The 20,783-nt window shown below is 44.1% G+C and overlaps 1 protein-coding gene across 1 annotated transcript; it reads left to right on the plus strand.

Moving 5' to 3' along the window:
• The first annotated feature begins 51 nt into the window (after window positions 1-51).
• Window positions 52-15,388, plus strand: NPEPL1 (aminopeptidase like 1). Its single transcript, XM_086760856.1, has 12 exons — window positions 52-251; window positions 1,412-1,597; window positions 2,552-2,722; window positions 5,281-5,370; window positions 6,064-6,145; window positions 6,345-6,487; window positions 7,028-7,105; window positions 10,729-10,829; window positions 11,428-11,551; window positions 12,724-12,900; window positions 13,561-13,671; window positions 14,500-15,388. The coding sequence occupies exons 1-12, from the start codon at window positions 102-104 to the stop codon at window positions 14,656-14,658; spliced, it is 1,572 nt and encodes a 523-aa protein (XP_086616982.1). The 5' UTR covers window positions 52-101; the 3' UTR covers window positions 14,659-15,388.
• Window positions 15,389-20,783: the final 5,395 nt, after the last annotated feature.

The following is a 20,783-nucleotide window of genomic DNA, read 5'->3' on the forward strand; positions in this document are numbered from 1 at the left end:
CGCCGCGGCCGCCGGGGGCCGCCCGCCCCGCCGTGGTGCCCGCCCCGCGGAGCCGGCGGCGGGGCGGAGCCGTGCGGACGGGCCGGGCGGAGGGCAGGAAGATGGCGAACGTGCAGCTGGAGTTCCAGGCCAGCGCCGGCGAGGCGGACCCGCAGAGCCGCCCGCTGCTCGTCCTGGGTCAGCTCCACAACCTCCACCGCCTGCCCTGGGCCCAGCTGCGGGGCAAGCTGCAGCCGCGGGTCACCGAGGAGGTGAGGCCGGGCCGCGGCGGGAGCGCGGTGACCCCGTGTGTCCCCCCTCCCCCAAACACACACGCACCCCCTGAGGCGGCGGCCCCGGTGCGAGGGTAGTGCGGCCCCCGCACCGCCTCCTCCTGGGGCTCCCGCGGGCCCCCCCGAGGCCGCGTCTCCTCGCCCCGGCCCCGAGCGGCCTCGTGGTGCGGGGCGGGCGGGGGCTCGCCCGGCCTGCGGCTGCCTGCGCCGCGCCGGGGCCTGCTGCGGCCGGGGGGGAGCGGCGCCCGGGCAAGGACCCAGCCTTGAGTCCCAGAGCCGGCAGGTTTTACCCCGTGAAGCCCCCTCGGAGCGGCCCTTAACGGAAAGATAAAGGGGCAACGCGCTGGTCCGCGCCCCGCTCAGCGAGGTCCGGCAGGAGCCTGTTGCTGCGGGGTGGGGGGGGGACCCGCGCCGCCCGTCCTTACCCGCGGGTGAGGCTTCGCTCCGACCCCCTCCATGTCCCCCTCCGCGGGTGGAGAGCGCTCTGCCTTCCCCTGAGCTAACGCCGCGACCGAAACACGCGTGCTGAGGGGCCGGCTGGGGGCTGAGCCCCCTCCCCGCACCCAGTGAAGGAGGCGGCAGCGCTTCCCCCTCCCCAGCCCCGGCTGCTGCGGCGGGAGGTGCGGACCGGTGGCGGCTTGTGGTGCAATGGTCGGTGGTTTGCATCGCGGCTTTCCGGTCGCTAGGTGTTTGGCAGGTCTTTTGCTGGAGCCTTGGCTCTCTTAGGGCAATATTTTGCCATTAGGTTTTTTTGTTTTTAATTAAATTGCTACGCGAAACAATAATTCAGGACTGGTAATATCAATCCATCTATTTATCACTAGGAAAACTGCCTCAACTTAAAAAAGGTCTGAAACAGTCTTTGCGCTAAATGCTGTGTTTTTAAATTTTGATTCATATGGCTTAAAAGAGATGCTTGTAATGGCAAGCACATTTGTATTTTCTGGTTAATAAACAGGTTTGTCCTATTTCCTGTTTCTTTTAACTCTAGAGGTTATTACATTTAAAGGTGTGCACGTAACTTCTTTGTTTCTGACACCTAAAATCCTGCCGTTAAAGAGTGCCTAAACATAGAGGGAACAAGATGGAAAGAAAAGTCTGATGCAGTTCTTTGTCTTTAATTCTTCTTTTCTCCCCAGATATGGCAGTCCGCTTTAAGCACTCTGAATCCCAACCCCACCGACAGCTGTCCTCTCTACCTGAATTACGCCACTGTGGCCGCTTTGCCTTCCAGGGTCAGCCGACACAATAGTCCATCTGCAGCTCAGTTCATCACCCGCCTGGTTAGAAATTGCCTTCCAGGAGGTGTCAACAGATGTATTGTTGTAAGTGGCTATTTGAAAACGCGTCTGGTGAAATGTCTAGTCAAGTGTTTTCTCGACTCTTCATCATTTTAGCTGTATCCAAGGAGACTGGAGGTGGGCAAGTTTTACCGATGTAATTACACTGCCATTTGTAAGTGGTTTTGCTCTGACACGTAAACAAGACCTAACCGTAATAACTTACGCGTGCTCAAGCAGTTGGAGGGAATTAAGGCTGGATATGTATGGAATGTCTTCAACTAGCAACGTCCGTGCAAAGGGCACCGGTAGTGGCTTTTTTAGAACTAGAATTTATGACATTAGCACATGCTTTAAAAGGTGGACATAGCCTGCACGCAGAGTGCTATGTCTGTATTCCATAACCCATTTAAGATGCCTTGTTTGTGTTATTCAGTGAGTTTTGAAAGTCTTAATGCAAACTAATGCTGCAGTGTGAGTCCTTTGCAGGACTAGCCCTTAACTGTGAAAACGTTCAGCTAAAATTGCTTTCCATTTGTAATTTCTGTAGTGAACTTCAGAAAAATATTCTACATGTTAAAAAGCTTTTAGGTTAACGTTAGTCACATTCTCATGTCATTTCTCTCTTTGTTCATTTTTGCACACATATTGATGGTTCCCCTGTTTAATCTGTAGGCTAATCTGTGTTAATTGCACTGGTGTAATTAAAGTAGTCCAGCTCCCTTGTAAGGATGTACTAATTCCCACACAGTCAAGTCCAGCAGTGTAATTAATTTCTGTATGGAAAATGAACGGAGCCAGTTCACATTGGTACTGTTTGTCCTGCCACTCCATCCATGCAAAACATGACATGTGAGTCTGTCTTGATTCAGGCATCAGTTATTTCCCCTCCTCTCCCGTTCACCAATAAAATCACAGGTAACAGATCCTTTTAAGGGTACTCTTCTCCATCCCTAATGTTGTTTGTCTCACTTGTTTGTTTTCTGGTGGGTATTTCAGATGGTCTGTGAGCGGTCCGAAGTCTTCGCTTCTGCTTGTGCGCTGGCCAGGGCTTTCCCGTTATTCACACATCGGTCCAGTGCGTCAAGACGCACAGAGAAGAAAACGGTAACGGTAGAGTTTTTCCTGGTTGGACAAAACAATGGACCAATAGAAGTGGCAACGCTTAAAGTAAGATTTTGGGTTTTTCCATCATCAGTTGTTTCCATTATTCCCTGAATTATTTTTTTTCTTCAGTTTGTTGCGTGCACAAATACATGTGTCAGGCTGTGCGTGGAGTAGGTGTTGTATCTAAAGTAATAAATTATTTGAGGTCAAGTTCCTTGAAATTTGTCGGTTCACAGCACTTATGAATAGAAATATTGAACATATTGCTGCAAGCAAAGGCTGAAGGTGTTACTCAGAATTTAGATTTTTGGGGTGAAAAACACTAAACAAGTAGCACAAAGAAAATGTCTCCTTTCTCATATTTATCATAGATGCAAATAGTGTGTTTTCAGCCTTTAATATTACATTGCATTCGGTGTGTGGGCTTCTCTCTTTCTTTTTCCTGGGCAAAATCTGTGTGTAGTTGTGCAGGTGAATATCACAGTGAAGTCACTAAAAGTTGCTTTTTCTGCATTCACATATGGCCTCTGCTATTTCTGTCTGATTTATGTCTTTGGCTGAGTTTTTCTAGCAGAACTGTAGCCAGAAACAAGACCCCAAGAAACAATACAGCTTGGAGATGAGCTATGTGTAACAGTTAAATGTATCTAAGTCATCTTTCAATAGCAGATAATCAAAGACTGTTTGCCTTGCACTTGGCTGTTATGGAGAGGAAGTTCCGCATCCGGTAACTTTTAGCATGGTGGGTCATTCCTCTTCAAGGTGCTAACTTAAAAGCTGTTCCAAGGTTTGCGCTTAAGCTGTTAGGCAACGTCCTGTCCAGTGCTCCAGGTTGTGTGCTTCAGTACAGATGGACACTCACTTAGCTGATCAGGCAGTGAGGTTATACAAATCCCTTAAAAATTTTGGCAATGGATTTTACAGAGGAGACAGTGTTGCTCCATCTGAAATTCGTGGAATTGCAGCTTTACGGGTTTTGTTTTTTTTTTCTTTCAATATCTTTTCCTCCATACTTTGTCCTTAACTTTACGAACTAAATTGGCCGCAGCAATTGATGCCAGACCAGTTTTCAGAAAGGTGACGGACGTGCTATGAGTACAACTGTCGATCACTCAATTTTTCCATGCCCTAAATCAGAAAAAACATAACTGGTGTCAAAACCAATTCCTTCGGATAGGTAGATTCCAAACCACTTGGGTTATTTATAACTGAGAAACAAAGCTGAAATGATTTCTACCTCCTGTTCTTCCCCTTGATGTCGGTGCCAAAACTGTTACTGGCTTCCTCCAAGCTAAGTTTTCACCCCTTAAATTCAACCAGCACCAGACAGCTAATGTAGAGCATGGAAGAGGTATGTGGTAGGGGTTTTTTAGCTAAACCTCTCCCTCACCATGTTGCTGTATTTTGCACCTAATGCATTGTCCAGGATATTTTATGGTGAGGACTAGCAGAGATTGTCACAGGTTTACAAGGCGCTTATTAAAGGCTGCTGTTATCTAGGTTCTCTTGGGTACCCTAGCAGCCAAACCCAGGCACAACTTATTTCTGTAAGTCAGACTGTTTCCCTTGGACTTGAGCTTTTGGTTAGAGTACCTCCCTTTACCTGCATGGCTCTAACGTGGATCACTCCAAACCTAACTTGGCTCCTGAGGAGGTCCTTACCCCTTTAGCGGATGTAAAGCAATCAAAAGTAATTGTAGGGAATTGGGCACCACTCCAAAGCAAGCCAAGGTTTAGGACTCTGCTGGGATATGGAATGTATAGAGTTCTTAGGCCAGTCTGGCCAAGCCAAACTTCAGATACCTCAGCACAAATAACTGTCCAACACGTCAGATTCCTTTGTTACCCGTCTTGACTGACCCTTCTGCTGTGTGTGGTCTTCAGTGTCGTGTGGCTACTGGAAGTCTTTTGTTTCAAGTTGTTAATTCCCAGGAGTTAACAGTTAAAGCTTAGTGTCTCATGCCCCTGTTGTTTTTTTTGCCAGGAGGATCCTTCTTTAAGGAAAGAAGGTGTGCTCACTGTCAAGTATTTTGATTCTGTCTGCTCTTGCTTAGATAAGATTTTGGTCAGTCCATTTTGTCACAGGAATAAGCAGACAGATGCATGCATGTTTTACACAAATATGAAATATTCCACATTCCACATGGGCCTTCCATACAGACTGTCTTGTGGTAGTGATCTTCATTGCACTCAGCCACTCTGCCTGCCGTATATAAATTTTGCGGTTTCCCATGTTGTAGATTATGTAATCTCTGCGAGTTTCTAACCCAAGCAGCCTATAAGCTCATCGTGTCTTTCTGAATTTGCTCTCTCTTATCTTTCTTTCCTCCACCTCACATTGCCTTCTTGGTTTCCCATTGATAGTGGAGAAGGCTACTAATTTTGCAATATGAGTTCACTGTGGGAAGGAATATGGTTGCTTAGAAATGAGAGCACAGGAAAAAAACCAACTTAACATGTACAAAAAGTGATGGTTAGTTTGATTGACATTCAATACAACTGCGATCAGCTGCAGTTAAGCATTAATGTGTGGTATAGGCTGCATAGGGCTAGATGCAAAGCTATGCAGAAAACCAGCCAAAGCAAGGCCAGTTCTCAGATGTCCTCATGTCTTTTCATAGTGCCTGGCAAGTGCTACAGAAGGAGTCAGGCTGGCTGCTCGAATTGTGGACACCCCGTGCAATGAGATGAACACAGATAACTTCCTGGAGGTAGGTAATACACCTGATGAGTAAGAGTTACTAATTTTAAGTCTAGACTGTAGTAATCAGAAGCTAGTGTTGCGTCTCTTAGCAAAACCTGTATGTCAGCAGTGGGAAGCACATCAAAGAACCTGTCCAGTGATGCTGAGCCTATTTCTTTGGCCTTTAATATTTCATAGAACTGTGATAAATTGGAATGAGGTGGAGTGTAAAGCTTGGGGTAAGGCACTGGGAGTCAGCCGACGTGAGTTCTTGATTCAGTCATGACACTGACATCTTTGCCAGCGCTAGTGTTGTCTTAAGGCCAATAGTGATAAGAGTTTCTGAAATTATGAGACAGAAGTTGACATGTTTCCAAATGAGTTTTATCATCAAGATCTGGAAGGCTGTTGAGAATGAAAATATCCCTGTCGTGTTGCATCGTGATCCAATAAAGTGAACAGCTGGCCTTCACCTCTGAAGATTTCTTTTGCTGGCAAAGCTTAAAGGTTAAATTTGTATTTCATGCCATAGTAAGTCAAGGATGTCTCAGTGGAATTAGGCCATTGGAAAACCAGCACCACTCCCAACTCCAAATGTCTGTATGTGTATGCATGCAAAAATCACACAAAGCCCTTACCTAGGTGCCCATACGTGTGGAAAGACACAAATGTGTCTTTCTGATCACTGACTGACAATGTCCTTTTTCTTTTAATGATTAAGGAAATCAAAAAAGTTGGCAAGGATCTTGGGATTACTCCTACCATTATTCGAGATGAGGAGCTGAAAGAGAGAGGCTTTGGAGGTATATCTTGTCGAAAACTCAGCTTTTTTTTCCCTATCGGTTAATTGGAATGTTTTCCCATCTCTATTGTAATGTTTTATTTGCACATTTTTGAAACAGTTCTATTCCGCATAGTATTCCACGATGTGTTGCAGAAAATAGCCACAGATTGCTCCCCACAGTCTTTCTTCCCCACAAGTGGTTTAATTCTGTTTTCCAGGTATCTACGGAGTTGGCAAGGCAGCTCTGCATCCTCCAGCCCTAGTAGTTCTCAGTCACACTCCAGATGGTGCTACACAGACCATTGCATGGGTGGGCAAAGGTATTGTGTATGACACTGGAGGACTCAGCATTAAGGGAAAGGTACATAAACACTTGTTCTTCTGCTGCCTTTGCTTACAGTGTTGTTTTCTGATGGAAATAATTCAGTTAATGTCTGTGGGAAGCCAAAGTATATTTATCTGAGTAAGCACTTGATCTGCTGTCATCCATATGGACACAAACTACCAGGGAAGACCACCAAACAGGATTCAAGGAGCATTTTACAGAGCTGTTAAATAGCTACCTAATATTTTGCCCAGCATTGCCTGCTGCTAGGAGAAAGCTAGAAACAAAGATGTTTAATTTTGGAGTAGATCCAAAACGCATTTGAGTTGGCCTCAGTGCAAATCTCGTAAACAACCTTTTTCTTTTTTGTTTTCTAATGACTTAGCACCAGAGGTTTAGTATTTTCCAGTTCTAAGACAAGATCCACCAATAAGCAGACGCTGTGTTCTGTGTTTCTGTTACAGCTAAGGACTGTCAAGACCAGAGTCACAAAAGCATCAGAAATACTAGTTTTAGCAGACATTACTGTGAAATTCTCTTTTAAAGAAAAATATCTGTCTGGTTCTGTTCAAACAGACTACTATGCCTGGAATGAAACGAGACTGTGGTGGAGCAGCTGCTATTTTGGGTGCCTTCAAAGCCACTGTAAAGCAAGTAAGTAAAACCTGTTAATTGATATCATGTATCCCGGCATTACCAAGGAGCAGTCTGGCTTTTGGATGTATTCCCAGATTCGGAGGCCAGTCTAATAGTGAAGTTCTGACCTGCCACTGCTGTTAGTGATCTTGAGCCACTCTACTCTTTCTGCTATTTCAGAAAAATATTTCAGATCTTTACTGGGATTTTGAGAATTGTGTGAAATTCTTTGAGTGGTAACTTCTTTTTTTTTTAAGAGTCTTTCTTGAATTTCAGGGTTTGTTTTGTGGACTGAGTGGTTTCTAGTTCCTTGAATCAGATTTATACTGGAGTTATCCACTGCTGATTTTGTTTAAGCTGCAGGATTTGGGTCAGCTGTCGTCCCCTTAGCAAAGAAGGGGATGAGTGACTCTAAGATACAAAGTCTGTCCATATTCCAAATCCTGTGCCAGTTCTAATATTAACCTACTGGGGAAGTGGCAGCTCTGGTCTCATCAGGAGTTGTGTGTTGGTTTGCTGCTGTGGTCAGAAAGTAGTAGGGCGGCTGAGAGGAAGCCAGATATTGAAATACGAAGAATTAAAAAAATGCATATTGCACTTTAACAATATGAACTGGGGAAAAGAAGTGACCGCTGCCAATAAAACTCTGCCCTCTCCACAAATCCAGTGACCGAGTCTTGCTGACAGAGCAGCTATTGCCTCCAAGGAGTATCCAAAGTTCAGAGAACATTTACTGCGGCAGATTAATGCATAGATCTGATGGAAGCTTTGTCCAGGGGATGATCAGTGCCAAATTCCCATTTCTCAACAGTTTAGCTCTGTGCCTTGGCCCTAGCAGCATGTTTGATGTGGAAAGATTGTAAACTTCACAGTTATCTGCAGAGACTTAAAATTGAAAACAGATTTGTGAGCTGCATCTTGGGCAAAACGGCTGGCTTTCCGTAACCAGGTCCTTCAGAAAGTCAGATCACGCGTTTGCAAGGGACAAGAGCTGGAACTTAATGCCTTGGGGGAGTCTGGGAAAGCCATGGTCGTGGTACATCAGTTTGGTGGTACAGTCCTGGTTTCCCAAGTAGTTTTGTGTGTGATTACCTGCACTGAGAGAAGGTGTGTTCACAGTCACAGCAGGTATGAACGTTAGGTGATCTGTCATTCCATACGCAATTATTGTAGCGATGAACAAACTGTCAGTGATTATGTTTGGACAAACTGAGCCTGACGAAGCTGTCATACCTCACAAGAAATCTGTGCCTTTGTATGTAAAAACAAAAGAATGATCTCGCTGCTTAATTTTACAACCTTGTGTAAGAAGACCTGTTAAGGAAATCCCTACAGAAAATGTATTCAGATAGGCAGTGCAAGTGATTTGTAGTCTCTGTTTCAATACTTTTTTTTAAAAATGCTTTTAAGAATAATGTAAAGCTGGAAGGAGTTTAAATTAGCTGTGCTTTGTCACAGAGGGTGAAGTTGGAAACGTGTGTTGGATAGAAAGCTCCGTGGGAAGAGGGGCAGAGGTTATCTTCCATCTTCAGGAAATACCTGCCTCCATGCTGTTCAATAGTTTTACAGTGTGTTTTAAAAAGACTTTGGATAGCAAAATTAAGCAAGTGATTTTTTCCTAAATAGGTGCCTTTCATCCATTATGAGCTTTCCAACACACGGGAGAAGAGAAAAACATTCTCTTAAATTTGTGAAATTATTCTTGACCCTGCATATTAACATAGTGAATCCTGCTTTTAAAGAGCTAATGACAGAATGAGGTTTGGGACAGGACAACTGATACAGGAAGCAGGTTTTCACTCTTTGACGGTAGATTAACCACATCTCTGTCTTGAGGGAGGAAAATTTGGTGCAGTCCAGTGAGAGACTGTGAACAGAGTGGGAGTTTTGCTGCACAGACCATTTTGGAAGAGCAGAGGGTGATAGATGGAAGGTTATCTCATCAACAATGCCGTTTGCCCACTGGCTGGACTAGCAACTACAGAGTTGCTTTATGGCTTCTAGATACTGCCTGTTGTTTTGAAAGGTTTTGATTGATACATTTGCCCTTTAAACTTCAGAACATGCGCTGATTCAGCAAGTCTGGATTTCTTCAGCTACAGACTTTTATCAGGAGATTAACAGTAAAACTGACCCTGTTTTCCCTAGAAATTTGGCATTTTTAAGGCTAGCTATCCCAGTTGAGGAGGAACTGTGTTTTTATTTGTTAAATGCTGCTGTCTCCCTTACTCTTCCTAGGATCCCTTCACACAAGACAGCCATTGTGTAAATAACAAAACCATCATACATTTTAAAATATCGTCCATAACCATATAAGCACTTGATTTTAAACCAAAGTAAACCAGAATGGGATGTGCCAGAAGGAGGGGGCTAAGGGAAAAAAAAAAAAGAATTTGAAAATGCCTCCCAGCAGGAATGATAGTTTAAAAAAAACCCCAAAAAAACACCCACTCCTCTCCCTGAAAAAGCCAACCCAAAATTTGTGTATTTTTGGTTGAACATGGAAAGAGAGAGGCTAGATCCTGGTAGCATGGATCTGACCTGTGGTGCAGGTTGGGTGCTGAAGGGCAGCGAGCTGTCGTTGGCACCTGGGAGATCTGCTGAGACATGAGGTGCCATGCTGTTCGAGGACTGCCGCAGTCAAACTTAACTTCCAACAAAATTCTCAGAAATGGAAACTGTTCACCTGGAGTTGTTCTTTTTTAGGGAAAGTGTACAGTTCAGAAATGGCTGCATATTAGCATTTATTATTTCCATCATTTTCCACTATTACTGTAGGCTGTTTCCCAGTGTGGCAGAAGTTATGAGAAAGAGCTCAGTTTTTCAAATGGCCCCAGTTGTATCTTTGTTGTTATTGGAGACTAAAAAGCAGTGGAAAATACAGGGTTTGAAAAATAATCCCAAGCATCCTGGCTGGCTGCATAATGCCCTCTCACAAGCCTTTGTAACTGTCACGTTGAAAGCATGAGTTACTTGGATCTTTCCTTCGTGGCTACGAAAGGTGAAGCAGTTACACAGTCCGTACGTGGTGTTTGTGATCTCTGTTGTGAATTAATGTTAGAGTTGGACTGAAATTAGATGAGTGAAGCATCGCATCTTTGGGGATGCATTCTGCTGATTTTCATACAGAGGTACTGCAGTTTAGTGACTTAGGGTTTGTTTTTGGTGAACTCAGTGGGCTTTGGAGTTGTGCTTCTGAAGACCTTAGTGGAGCTGGCTGCAAAAAGCTGAACGTGCTCTTCCCAGGGAATCAGGTTTGATTAAACATAACCCCCTCCAGTTGCATCTGCACCTTGCATGTAAAAGATGTTTTAGTTCAGATACCTCACCACTCAGAGAAGATTGTACTGATCGCTGCTTAATTGATAGGGACTTTCTAAATCCCTTCCCCGTTTGTCTCTCACATGCATACAGGCTTTTATCACTCTCCAGTGAGAACTCTCAATCTAGTATTAGACGTTACCTCCTCGCTCACTTTGTGTAGAACTTGGCCTCAGCCTCAAGATAGAAGACATTCCTCACAGATTTCCCATGTGATTAGTGGCATTGCTGTCAAGAAGTCATAACCCCTCATTGATTTCAGTCCCAATAAATTAGCTTGGTGTGACCCAAAAGCCATTTCTCTCCTATTGTTGTTACAGGGTTTTAAAGACAATCTCCATGCTGTTTTTTGTTTGGCTGAGAATGCAGTTGGACCTCGTGCAACAAGGCCTGATGACATTCACGTTCTTTACTCTGGAAAGTAAGATTGTACTTATCCTTTTCACAGAAGCATTGAGAGGAAATGTCATCTTTGGTTCTATTTGTCTGCATGATTGTGAACGTGTTTCATCTTCCCTAAATATTGATAAGAGTGTTTCAGACAGCCATAGTAGTGAGTTTAAGCGTGCTTAGAGTTTCCTGTTGGGTATGTAAATACACATCAAAATACATATCATATATCAGGAGCTGAAGTTTCCTTGAAGCACTCTGGTTTAGGCATTTTTTCCAGTAGAACCAGTTTTCTTTGTCCATCTGTAGTCTCTGTTGTCCCAGTCACAGAGGCAGGCTACCGTTGTATAAATCTCGTCTTGTTTTAAGCAGAGTGTGATACCTCTTTGTATGGCAGTAATTTGTAGAAGCCCAGCTCGGCATGCTAGGCACTATACTGGCCCAACAAGTAGACTTGACCATGAGGGCAGTGCAGTTGTCACCCTTCTGTGCTTGCTCTGTCTGGATGCTTGCAGAGTCAAGTAAGAAAGCACATTAGGTTTGAGTCTGCTTTCTCATCTGCTGCTCCAGTCTGGATAGAAGAGTCTCTCTGAAGCACTATTGTATTAAATGCTCTCTTTTCTTCCTAGAACTGTGGAAATAAATAACACTGATGCGGAAGGTAGGCTGATACTGGCTGATGGAGTAGCTTACGCATGCAAAGATCTTGGAGCTGATATCATTCTCGATATGGCCACTCTTACTGGAGCTCAGGTACTGGTGCAGAATGCTGCCGGACAGGGAGTGTGCATCCTCTTACTGTCCACGTATCATACACTTCTTTGCCACTGTCCTGCTAGTCTTTGGGGGAAAGGAGATTTCATGAAGTGTTGTACCTGATGGCGGCTTCCAAAACTTGTGCAAGAGAAAGTCGCCAACAGCAACTCCAGTAAACTGTAACGCTCTGTGCACGTCACATGAGCTGTGAATGTGTTACACTCATAGCTGCATTACTCAAGCAGGTTTTTTCTGTTCTTTATGGAACTTTCATGCTTTTGCATACTTAAAGAAAAATTGAATTATTCTGATGACATTAGCAGCTGATGTAAGTGATCAAGTATTCAATGGCTTTATAATTTGCAGAGCTGATTTGATGACAGTGATTAGAAATTTTCTTGTCCATAAAATGGCTTACATTGTAAGTCATACACAGGGTGACACAAGGGTACAAATTGAATGCTATTGTTTTTCTGAAATCTCTTCCTGTGTTATATAAGGTTGTATTGATGAGCAGTGATTCCTGTGGTTTAATTTTCTAGAAAATGAATTGGTTTTCATATTGGGAGGAGAAATGGAGGCAAATTTTAGAAGCATGAGTGTTGCATACATTGGTGTAAACGTCAGTCCTTTGAAAGTTTCCCATCATTATGCCATTGGAAAACTGATGTGGTGGTGGCTTCTGGGTTTTGTATATTTGGAAGGAAGCAGCCTTTCCCATGAATGAGAGTGTTGCATTCAGACTGTTGGTGTGATTGACACACATTGCTGGGGTGTCCTCTATGTGTGTGTACACTAGATGTTTTACTTGTAATTCATTGCTGATTTAATTTTATTTCTAAGGATAAATAATTGTAAAGGGATATAGTTTGCTTCCCCGGTAACTAAAGAATATTTTTGTGGAACAGTGGTTTGGATAGGCCAGATAAATGCAAGCTATTTCACTGCAGAATGGATTTTCAGAAATTTTTGAAGATTCAGCAGTAGCTACAATGTCTCCCTCTACATTTGTAACACTACCTTCTTGTAGAGTAGTTTTAAGACATTTTTTTCTTGGTGGCTTTGTTAGATGGGAAGCAGCTGTTAATGCTGAGAGGGAGTAGCACAGAATTATCCTACCCAGTACAGTTAAGATGAATCCTTCCTGATTTTGTCTTGTATCTCACTAGGGAATTGCTACAGGAAAGTATCATGCTGCTGTCCTTACCAATAACGAAGAGTGGGAAAAAGCTTGTGTTAAAGCTGGCAGGAACTGTGGAGACTTGGTCCATCCTCTTGTGTATTGCCCTGAGCTCCACTTCAGTGAATTTACCTCTGCTGTAGCTGATATGAAGAACTCTGTGGCAGTAAGATTTTTTTTTTTCTTTTAAATTTAATTTGTTACGTAAAAATGCGCGGCTTCTAGATAATGTGCTGGCCTTTTGATAGCTGGCTGAAAGCTCTTCGTGTGGGTTGTAATCTTTAATTATGGTCTTCAGGGTCTTTCACTTGGGGATTTTGCAGGCTGTATGTCACTATGCTGATACTTAGCATAAATTTTGAACAGGGTGGCCTGCTGCAAAGGTATCTTTGGGCTGCCTGCCTTTTAAGGTGAATGCTGAATTCCTGGATGGAATTCAGAAGTTTAAGAAGTAAAGATGGGTATTCCTCAGATAATCTATAACCAGCAGAGACAGCAACTGGGAATGCAGAAACCAGGAAATTGAGAGCAGAGGCCTTGGGGATTGCTGGAGCTACTTTTGCTGCATTTGAGAGTTAGAATGTGCAGTTAAGTTCCAAAAACACTGCAGAAATGAGCTTGGGCAGAGGAGGAATTGAGCAGGGCCAGACTGCTACCACAGATTAAGTCAAAGGATTCACAGTATAGCTGGTTTGCAAGACTGTGTTTCAGGGCCATTCATTAAGCTTTGAACTAGATATGCACAACTATCTTCTCTGTAGGCAAGAATAAAGCATTGACATTTTATTTTCTTGTAAGAACAACTGTATTTTTATTGTCTCTACAGGACCGAGACAATACTCCAAGCTCCTGTGCTGGGCTCTTCATTGCTTCTCACATTGGCTTTGACTGGCCTGGAGTCTGGGTCCACATAGACATCGCTGCCCCTGTTCATGCAGTGAGTATGTTCAGGTGACTCCTGACATCTTCCTGGGCAAGCAGCTGGGTAAAGAAAACTCCTTGTGCCTGCAGATACTCTGAATTCTGTGCCATCGAATTCAAAGTGAGAGAATTGGGTGGAGAAGAGTTCTTTTGAAAAGCATTGACTCTTCATCTGTGTTGGGAATTTCTTTGTTTTGGTAGATTCATCTGTTCGTATTTTTCATTTTGGTTTTAAAATATTCTAATGGTCACTTTAAGCAGCAACACCTTTATCATTGTAAACTTTGACAATTTAACTGCTTTCTATTCATGGCAATAATCTTGGCCTTCCATTTTCACCCATATTGTTATAAGATAATTGACCAGAGTTGATCATCCTTCCTGCTGACCTGCAGCAGAGAAAACATTTGTTTCGCCTTAGGGGTTTCCCCTCCTCCCTTTGATGGAACTTGTGTATATTCTTTTCTCCTAAACAACAGGCCAATTTACTCCCCCGCCTCCTTATTTTTTTTTTTAAAACCCAACTTACTCTGCTCATACTCCAAATCCATGCTCATGCTGGATGGAACATTCTCTGCCCTGAACAATGCCAGTATGAACGCACCCTCGAGGCAGTGTGAGCTCTGTTCTCGTGTGAATCAGCCGATGTGTTGGTTCAGTCTCGCTGGGCCAGGTTCTGGTAGCAGTAAGATACAGAAGCACAAGCTGAGCAGGCCTGCCAGAGACCTCCAGTATTCACTGTGGCCATGCGCCATCCCTGCTCTTGTTGAGTGAGTAGCTAAGTTAGAGCTAGATTAAATTACACAATCTGAAGCGTCAATTGTTCTTTTTTTTTTCCCTCTAGGGTGAACGAGCTACTGGCTATGGCGTGGCTTTGTTGCTGTCCTTGTTTGGAGGGGCATCTGAAGACCCTTTGCTAAACATGGTGTCCCCTCTAGGGTGCAATGGAAACTCTCTCCCTGAAGATATGGAGAGGGATTCCAAAAGGCGGCGCCTGGTTTGACGCGCCCCAGCCCTCAGTAACGGGGTGCGTGGGTTACCTCACTTTGCACTGATTCATTCTCAAGCAATGAAAATGTCACACATCAGAAATTGCCATTTTTTTTAAAGATTTATTACCTTTTCTGATAAAAACAGTCTTGATTTCTTTTTTTTTTTTTAAATTATTGGTGCACACAGCTGCTGAACAATATCAGTGGTGCAGAGTCCAGGCTCAACTAACTGTATCAGGAAGAGGGTGCATCCTCCTCTGAGCTCCTCACAAAACCTAACTAAGTGCATTAATGCATGAGAGGCTCTCTAGTCTGAAGAAGCAACTGCAGCTATTGCTTACAAAGCCTTCTGAAACCTTACTTACTATCTGTGAGATTTTATCAAACATTTCTGCAGGCCCCACTACATCTCGGAACACAGAACAAGGAATAAAACCTCTGTAGACTTGGCTCATTCAGTGACAATTTAGCTTAGCAGCAAAGGAGATGTAATGAGAAAAGGCCTATAGTTTTAATAAGGTGCTGTTTCCGCATGTTTAATGTTTTTCTGACCAGTAAAATCAGCAAGAGTGGTCCAGAACATATCTCTATGTAAATCTTTCACATACACATTACAGAATGTATTCATGTTAAATGAGGAAAAAATAGAGGGACTGTGATTGAGTGAAATCGGTTTACAAAGCAGAGTGGCTTCTTGCCACTTATTAAATTTATTATTATTAAAGCAGCTTACGTATCCCATGTGGCGTTTTGTGGTGTTATTTACGTTTCTGAGAACACTGAGTGCTCCCAAAAGTTTGTGCACCACATCATTACTCTGTTCAGATTCCTTTTCCCAGCACTCACACGTCTGAAAACAGACCTAACAGAGCAGCAGCCTACACGAAATGGTTCAGGTGGTTCTGAAAAACTTCCACTGTTTCACTTCGTTTGTTTGGTTCAGCAGCCATGGGGGATGCGTAGTGTTGGTTTCTGAATAAGCCAGTCACAAGGAGAGGAGCTGACAAGGAATAGTTTGGCTTGGACACCCACAGAAAATTATTTGCCCCAATTTATGTAATCTCAGCAGCAGAGCTGGGAGCAGAGTGACCAAGTTTTCATCAGTGCTGGTCCCTGCCCGGTGGTTCAAGCGTCAGCCTTTGGAAACGTTTCTTGGCTCAACCAGAGTGTTGATGGTGAAGAATCCCACCCAGCACACACTTTTGGCTGCTCTGCAGATAAAGTCAAGCTGATTGTGATGAATTACACCTTTCCCTCTGTCGGTGGTGATCTCTGGAGAGAACTGGTCCAAGGTTTTAGATGGTGTTCCAACAATGAGGTACTCATCTGGTTTAGGCATGGGTCTTTTTGATTAAAGACCTCATGGAAAGCTTAATGCGGAACAGAGAAGAAACATTTTTCTTTTTGGTTTTGTGGCTATGTGTGATTCTTAGGCAGAATGTAACTTTTTTTCTTTTTTAAAACAGAACTTCATTACTTCCTATATTTGCTTTTTCCTTGCTGTTTTGGTTCCCTGGTCCTCTTGATCATAGCTTTAGGAGATCTATATATACATGAGTTCTACCTTTGGTCATTTGAGATGCTCAGTGTGAAGCACTATCTAGTACCAGACTGTGGTGGGAGATGCGTTGATGAAGAGTTCTCATTATTGACTCAGTCTGACCACTGAAGCTAATGGCAAAATGTTGCAATTTCAGTGCTCTGAAATCAAGTCTTCAGTCTCCATCCTGTAGAAACAGTCTTCAAATTAGTGAATTCCAATTTTGAAATTGTGTTTTGCCAAAATGAGGCAGATTTTTACATAAAAAGTAGCCTGGGGTTTTGTGGCGTAAGGCTAAATTCTAATGTTATTCACTGAACGCAGCGAGACCAGATAAAGGAGAAATTAGATTTTGATGACTGATCATCATATTCTTCAATTTTGCTGTGTCTCAAAGCATATCGTTCTGCTGGATTTCATTTGGAAGGCCCTTAATAGAAGCCACCTTTAAAAGGAAATATCTAATATTAAAGAAATCTAATATGAAATACCTGGAAAGCAAATGGGATAAATATTTAGGAAAACAAAAACAAAACCAGCTTTAAGTTTGCTTAAGCAGAGTAAAATAAATCAATCCAGCAGTTAATAGTAAAAAGGTCCGATGCTTCCTCAGAAGGAGATGTTTCAGAGATACAAAATAAGGCTTTTTTTTTTTTTTCCAATTCTGTAATAACGTCTCCTGCTGTTCCTGATGTACATACATCATTGTTTCCTTCTGTTTAGATAAGAGGCCTATTCTCTAGAGCAGAAGCTTGGGACCTACACAAGACAGTGATTTGTGAGCGGTGTTTACCAAATACATGATTCGCTTTCCTCTGTGTTTCACAGAGCTTGCACTGGGATCATTCCTGTTGAGCTCACAGTGTTTCTTAACCCCTTAATGAGTAGAATTTTAGTTCCTGCAAGATTCCCTGCCACCACCTCCTGGGTTTACTTACCCTCTTTCAGGCGATGGGCGAGGCGAAAGGGGAGGTCCCCAAACAGCTTTAGAAGTAGCGGATCCTCAGTGTCCGAAGTCACTGTGTGGGATAGTTACCAAAAAGAAATAAGCCTGCATCGAGCAGCACAGCTGGGATTTGGTCTCTGCAGCTGCCACCCACTTCTGCTCTTCGCTGTGCAGCCTGAAGGAAGCACATTGCAGCAGCCCTCTGATGTTCTTACTGCCTCTGTGGCCATCCTGACCGAGTGCTCCACGTTACTAACGAACGCGTTTAACTTTACAGCCCCTTCTGTGTGACAAAGCAGCACAGTTATTCATGGGAATCAGTTCCAGACACCAGATATTGACCTCAGTGGATTTAGGTGACTACGCTTGAAGTATCCTCTGGCACCACCTAAGCAACTTTAAACAGAAATCCTCCTGCGCTGGGCAGTGCGCACCTGCATAGTTCCATAAAATCTCTGCTAGGGCCTGGATCCTCCGTGCTGCTATCCGCTTCAAAGATAATAAAGCACCACAGGGCTCAGTGAGTTGCTGAAGATCACCTCAGTATCTAAGCAGAGAACTGAAACTTGGGGGCTCCCAAATGTCCTCCAACTCCTCTGCTGCCTCCTGAGAACCACAGTAGATGGAGCAGGATCACAGAGGACCTGACATCAGGCTCTAGAAGCAGCATAAACCCAGGGAGGTGCCTCTCTAGGCTGTTTTGTAGGAATCTGAGCTTAATTTGCTACAGCTGTGGGCCCAGCACTTTTAAAAGAAGGTTGACAATTAAGCACAGGATAATACACTCCCCAGGAAATTTCCTCCTCATTTCCTCCTTGGAGCTGTGCTGCTGTTACCTGAGGATGGTCCAGTGGCAGCTGACGTGGGTAGCAGGTGAGTTAGCAAGCTCCTCTGCCATGGCTGGTGGTCCACAGCAGACCAGCGCTGCTCTTTCTCTCGGTGACAACAGTGTCCCTGGACAGTGGTTTGCTATGAACCGTGTGGTAGACCCGGGAGGGAAGGACAAGGGTGATCTGCTGGTTTGCTTGTTAAAGTGGAGTTGGCGTTTCATGGATTGTCCAAGGCCAATGTGCTCTCAAGGAAAAACCTGTCTGTGATGTTTTCAACTTGTAAACCTCACTGCAGGAAAGGCCTTTTCTGACTGGCAGCTGTGCTGCCCGCACATCTTTAAATGGTACGAGAGTCCTGCGCGCGCGTTACACGTATCAGGTTCTCGGAGGGCGCTAACCGCGTGAAGGGCGGAGTGATTTGTCGGGTCGTTGTGTGCTGCTTGGTAAAAGGGATCAAAGTCCTCTGCTGAGAATTCATGGCGAATGGTGACTCGGAGGAGAGCCTGACAGGGTGCTCTAGGTACAGCCCTTGTAGCACCCGGGCTGCCTGTAGCCTGGGGAGGTGAACTTCCCTTACCAGAAACAGGGAGAGAAAAGCTGTTCTGGGCGATACTGTGTCTGACTGCCAACAAGGGCAAACTGTTTGCCACCGGCTGTAGGGAGCCTGGGTTGGTGGGTGTTTGCAAACACCTCCTGCATCTGGGACAGCACTCGCTAAAGCCAACAAAATCTGCGATGTTGGAAGGCAGAAGGAAACTAAAATGGGACTAGCTGCGTCCACGTTTCTCATTCTCCCTCACCCTTCCTCTGTCACTTTCCTCCCTGCTGCTTTATACGTGGGACTGAACAGCCTGCGGTTAACATTGAGGGGATGTGTTAAAGTCTGTTAGCCATTGAGTTTTGAACTTGCAGTTGTGTGCCTTGCTCGGTGAGGGGAACCCCTACCTCGTAACCACTCCTTGTGAGGAGCCCAGAGGTCTCCAGGGGCTGGTGGGTCACCCCTGCCACGGGCTGAAGAAGTGGTGTAAGGAGCAAACGAGACCACAGGGTACAGAGCAGTACGAGCCCACACTCTGCTTTTCACAGTAATTTTCCTCTCCTGCTCTGTGGGCAGAGGATATTTCTGCAAAGAAAAGTTTATCTACCACAGCTTTTCAGAAGTTTTTGTGAAAAGGGATTGCACAACAGGAGTTGCTCACCTTCTTGGACTCTCTCCAGCCTTCCAGAGTGAAAATGTTAGCACATAAATCATATAAACACAGATCCAGCTAGAGAAGCTGAGAGTTGTGTTAGTCCAGACCCGTTTTGGTTCCCTGTGGATGTGTGGGACTTCACCTGGAGCTTCTGGTCTGAATTCTGCTGGGTGGCTGTGCCGTGCTGGGTGTCTGGGGTGGGGGGGCAGACACCCACCGCTTTCTTTGGACACAGTATGAGAGTGGGGGGCATGGAAATCCCATCCTGTTTGTAATTTGGACAAAGTATTTATTTGAAAAATAGCCTCTGGGACATCAAGACCAGTGCCTGTATTCCAAGACTGTTCTGGGTGACTCAGGGCATCTTCTGATCTTCTAGTACCTACGTGCAAAACTACTGCTACTCCTGTTTGCCACAGCAGGGCTGGGGACCTGCTGGAAAAGCGCCCATGGAAGAAAAGGGTCCGTTTAGACTCACACTGCACCGAATCAGAAGCTGCACAAAGTCACCCTAGACAATCAAATTGATTTTTCTCCATTTGCATGTGCAAGGGATGGAATTAATACAGCTCATTCCTCGGTGCCCGTTGTGGTTTGTGTCCTGGAAATTCTGTTGCCTCGATATGCGATGACTTCTAGGCTCCAAACGGGCAAGTAATAGGTTTTCAAAAACTGCACTGTGGGTTTCTTTTTTTCCTTTTCCCTTTCATGTTTTCTTTCAAACGCTTCTCTTACACAAAACCCACAGAGAGAGTTCCAGGCAGCGTCCACCCATATGAAACCAGACATTTTTTTCCATAATCTTTTTATAGACTTGATAATATTTAACTCAGCATGTATTAAAAATGTATGGAGTACATAAAATTCATTATAAATGTCACCAAACGGGCCAATGGCTTTTTAATATCGCTGCCACAAGGCTGCATTTTAACCTATTTCCTGCCTGGATCCATTCCAGTGGCAATTCCAGGAGGGGAATATATTTAGTCTGTATTTACTTAGTCTGTTTAACTTTCAGTTAGTGTCTTTGGCTCATCCCGTGGCCATGCTATTTTGGGATGATTTATACAATATTTACATTAAATTCTGCTAATATTTCCTTGCCTCTTGAAGTCGGATTACACTATTTACATCTCAAAGGCCCAGGCTGGAGGAATAAGCAGCTGTTCCAGGCACCAGAGAGAATTTAGCGTAGGGGAGGCTGCCAGAAATGAGACCATGCATCTGAAATGCTCGTGGAGGAATTATTTAGAATCGGAGCAGTTCTCCGTGAAGGAAGGGAAGGTTTACCACAGCAGTAAGAAATGTGGTTGGTATAGAGGGGTCAGACAATATAGCGTTCAGACATTCTTCTAATTTTCTGCAAATAATTTCTGATGCACTTTCCATCGATTGCAAATGCGTTTACAAAGCTGAGAGACACCTTCAAATGGAAGTTTGGATGCTGAGGCAGTATTCCTTAAAGGAAAAAAAAAAAGTCAATTTTGGATTTATAACAAAAGTTAAGACATTCAGTAACCCTTAATTTAACTGCAGACATGCATCAGAGTTAGAAGGAAAAGAAAATCCTGCTTGTATGTATGAAAGCTTACCTTCAGGATTGACCTGTGAAGTAACAACACAAGCA

Source organism: Chlamydotis macqueenii, chromosome 16, assembly GCF_036417535.1.
Source record: "Chlamydotis macqueenii isolate bChlMac1 chromosome 16, bChlMac1.mat, whole genome shotgun sequence".
NCBI lineage: Eukaryota > Metazoa > Chordata > Aves > Otidiformes > Otididae > Chlamydotis > Chlamydotis macqueenii.

Coding starts and splice junctions, on each gene's coding strand:
- NPEPL1 (XM_086760856.1), top strand. CDS start 102: ATGGCGAACGTGCAGCTGGAGTTCCAGGCCAGCGCCGGCGAGGCGGAC. Junction 252..1,411: donor AGCCGCGGGTCACCGAGGAG/GTGAGGCCGGGC, acceptor TTTTCTCCCCAG/ATATGGCAGTCCGCTTTAAG. Junction 6,488..7,027: donor GACTCAGCATTAAGGGAAAG/GTACATAAACAC, acceptor CTGTTCAAACAG/ACTACTATGCCTGGAATGAA.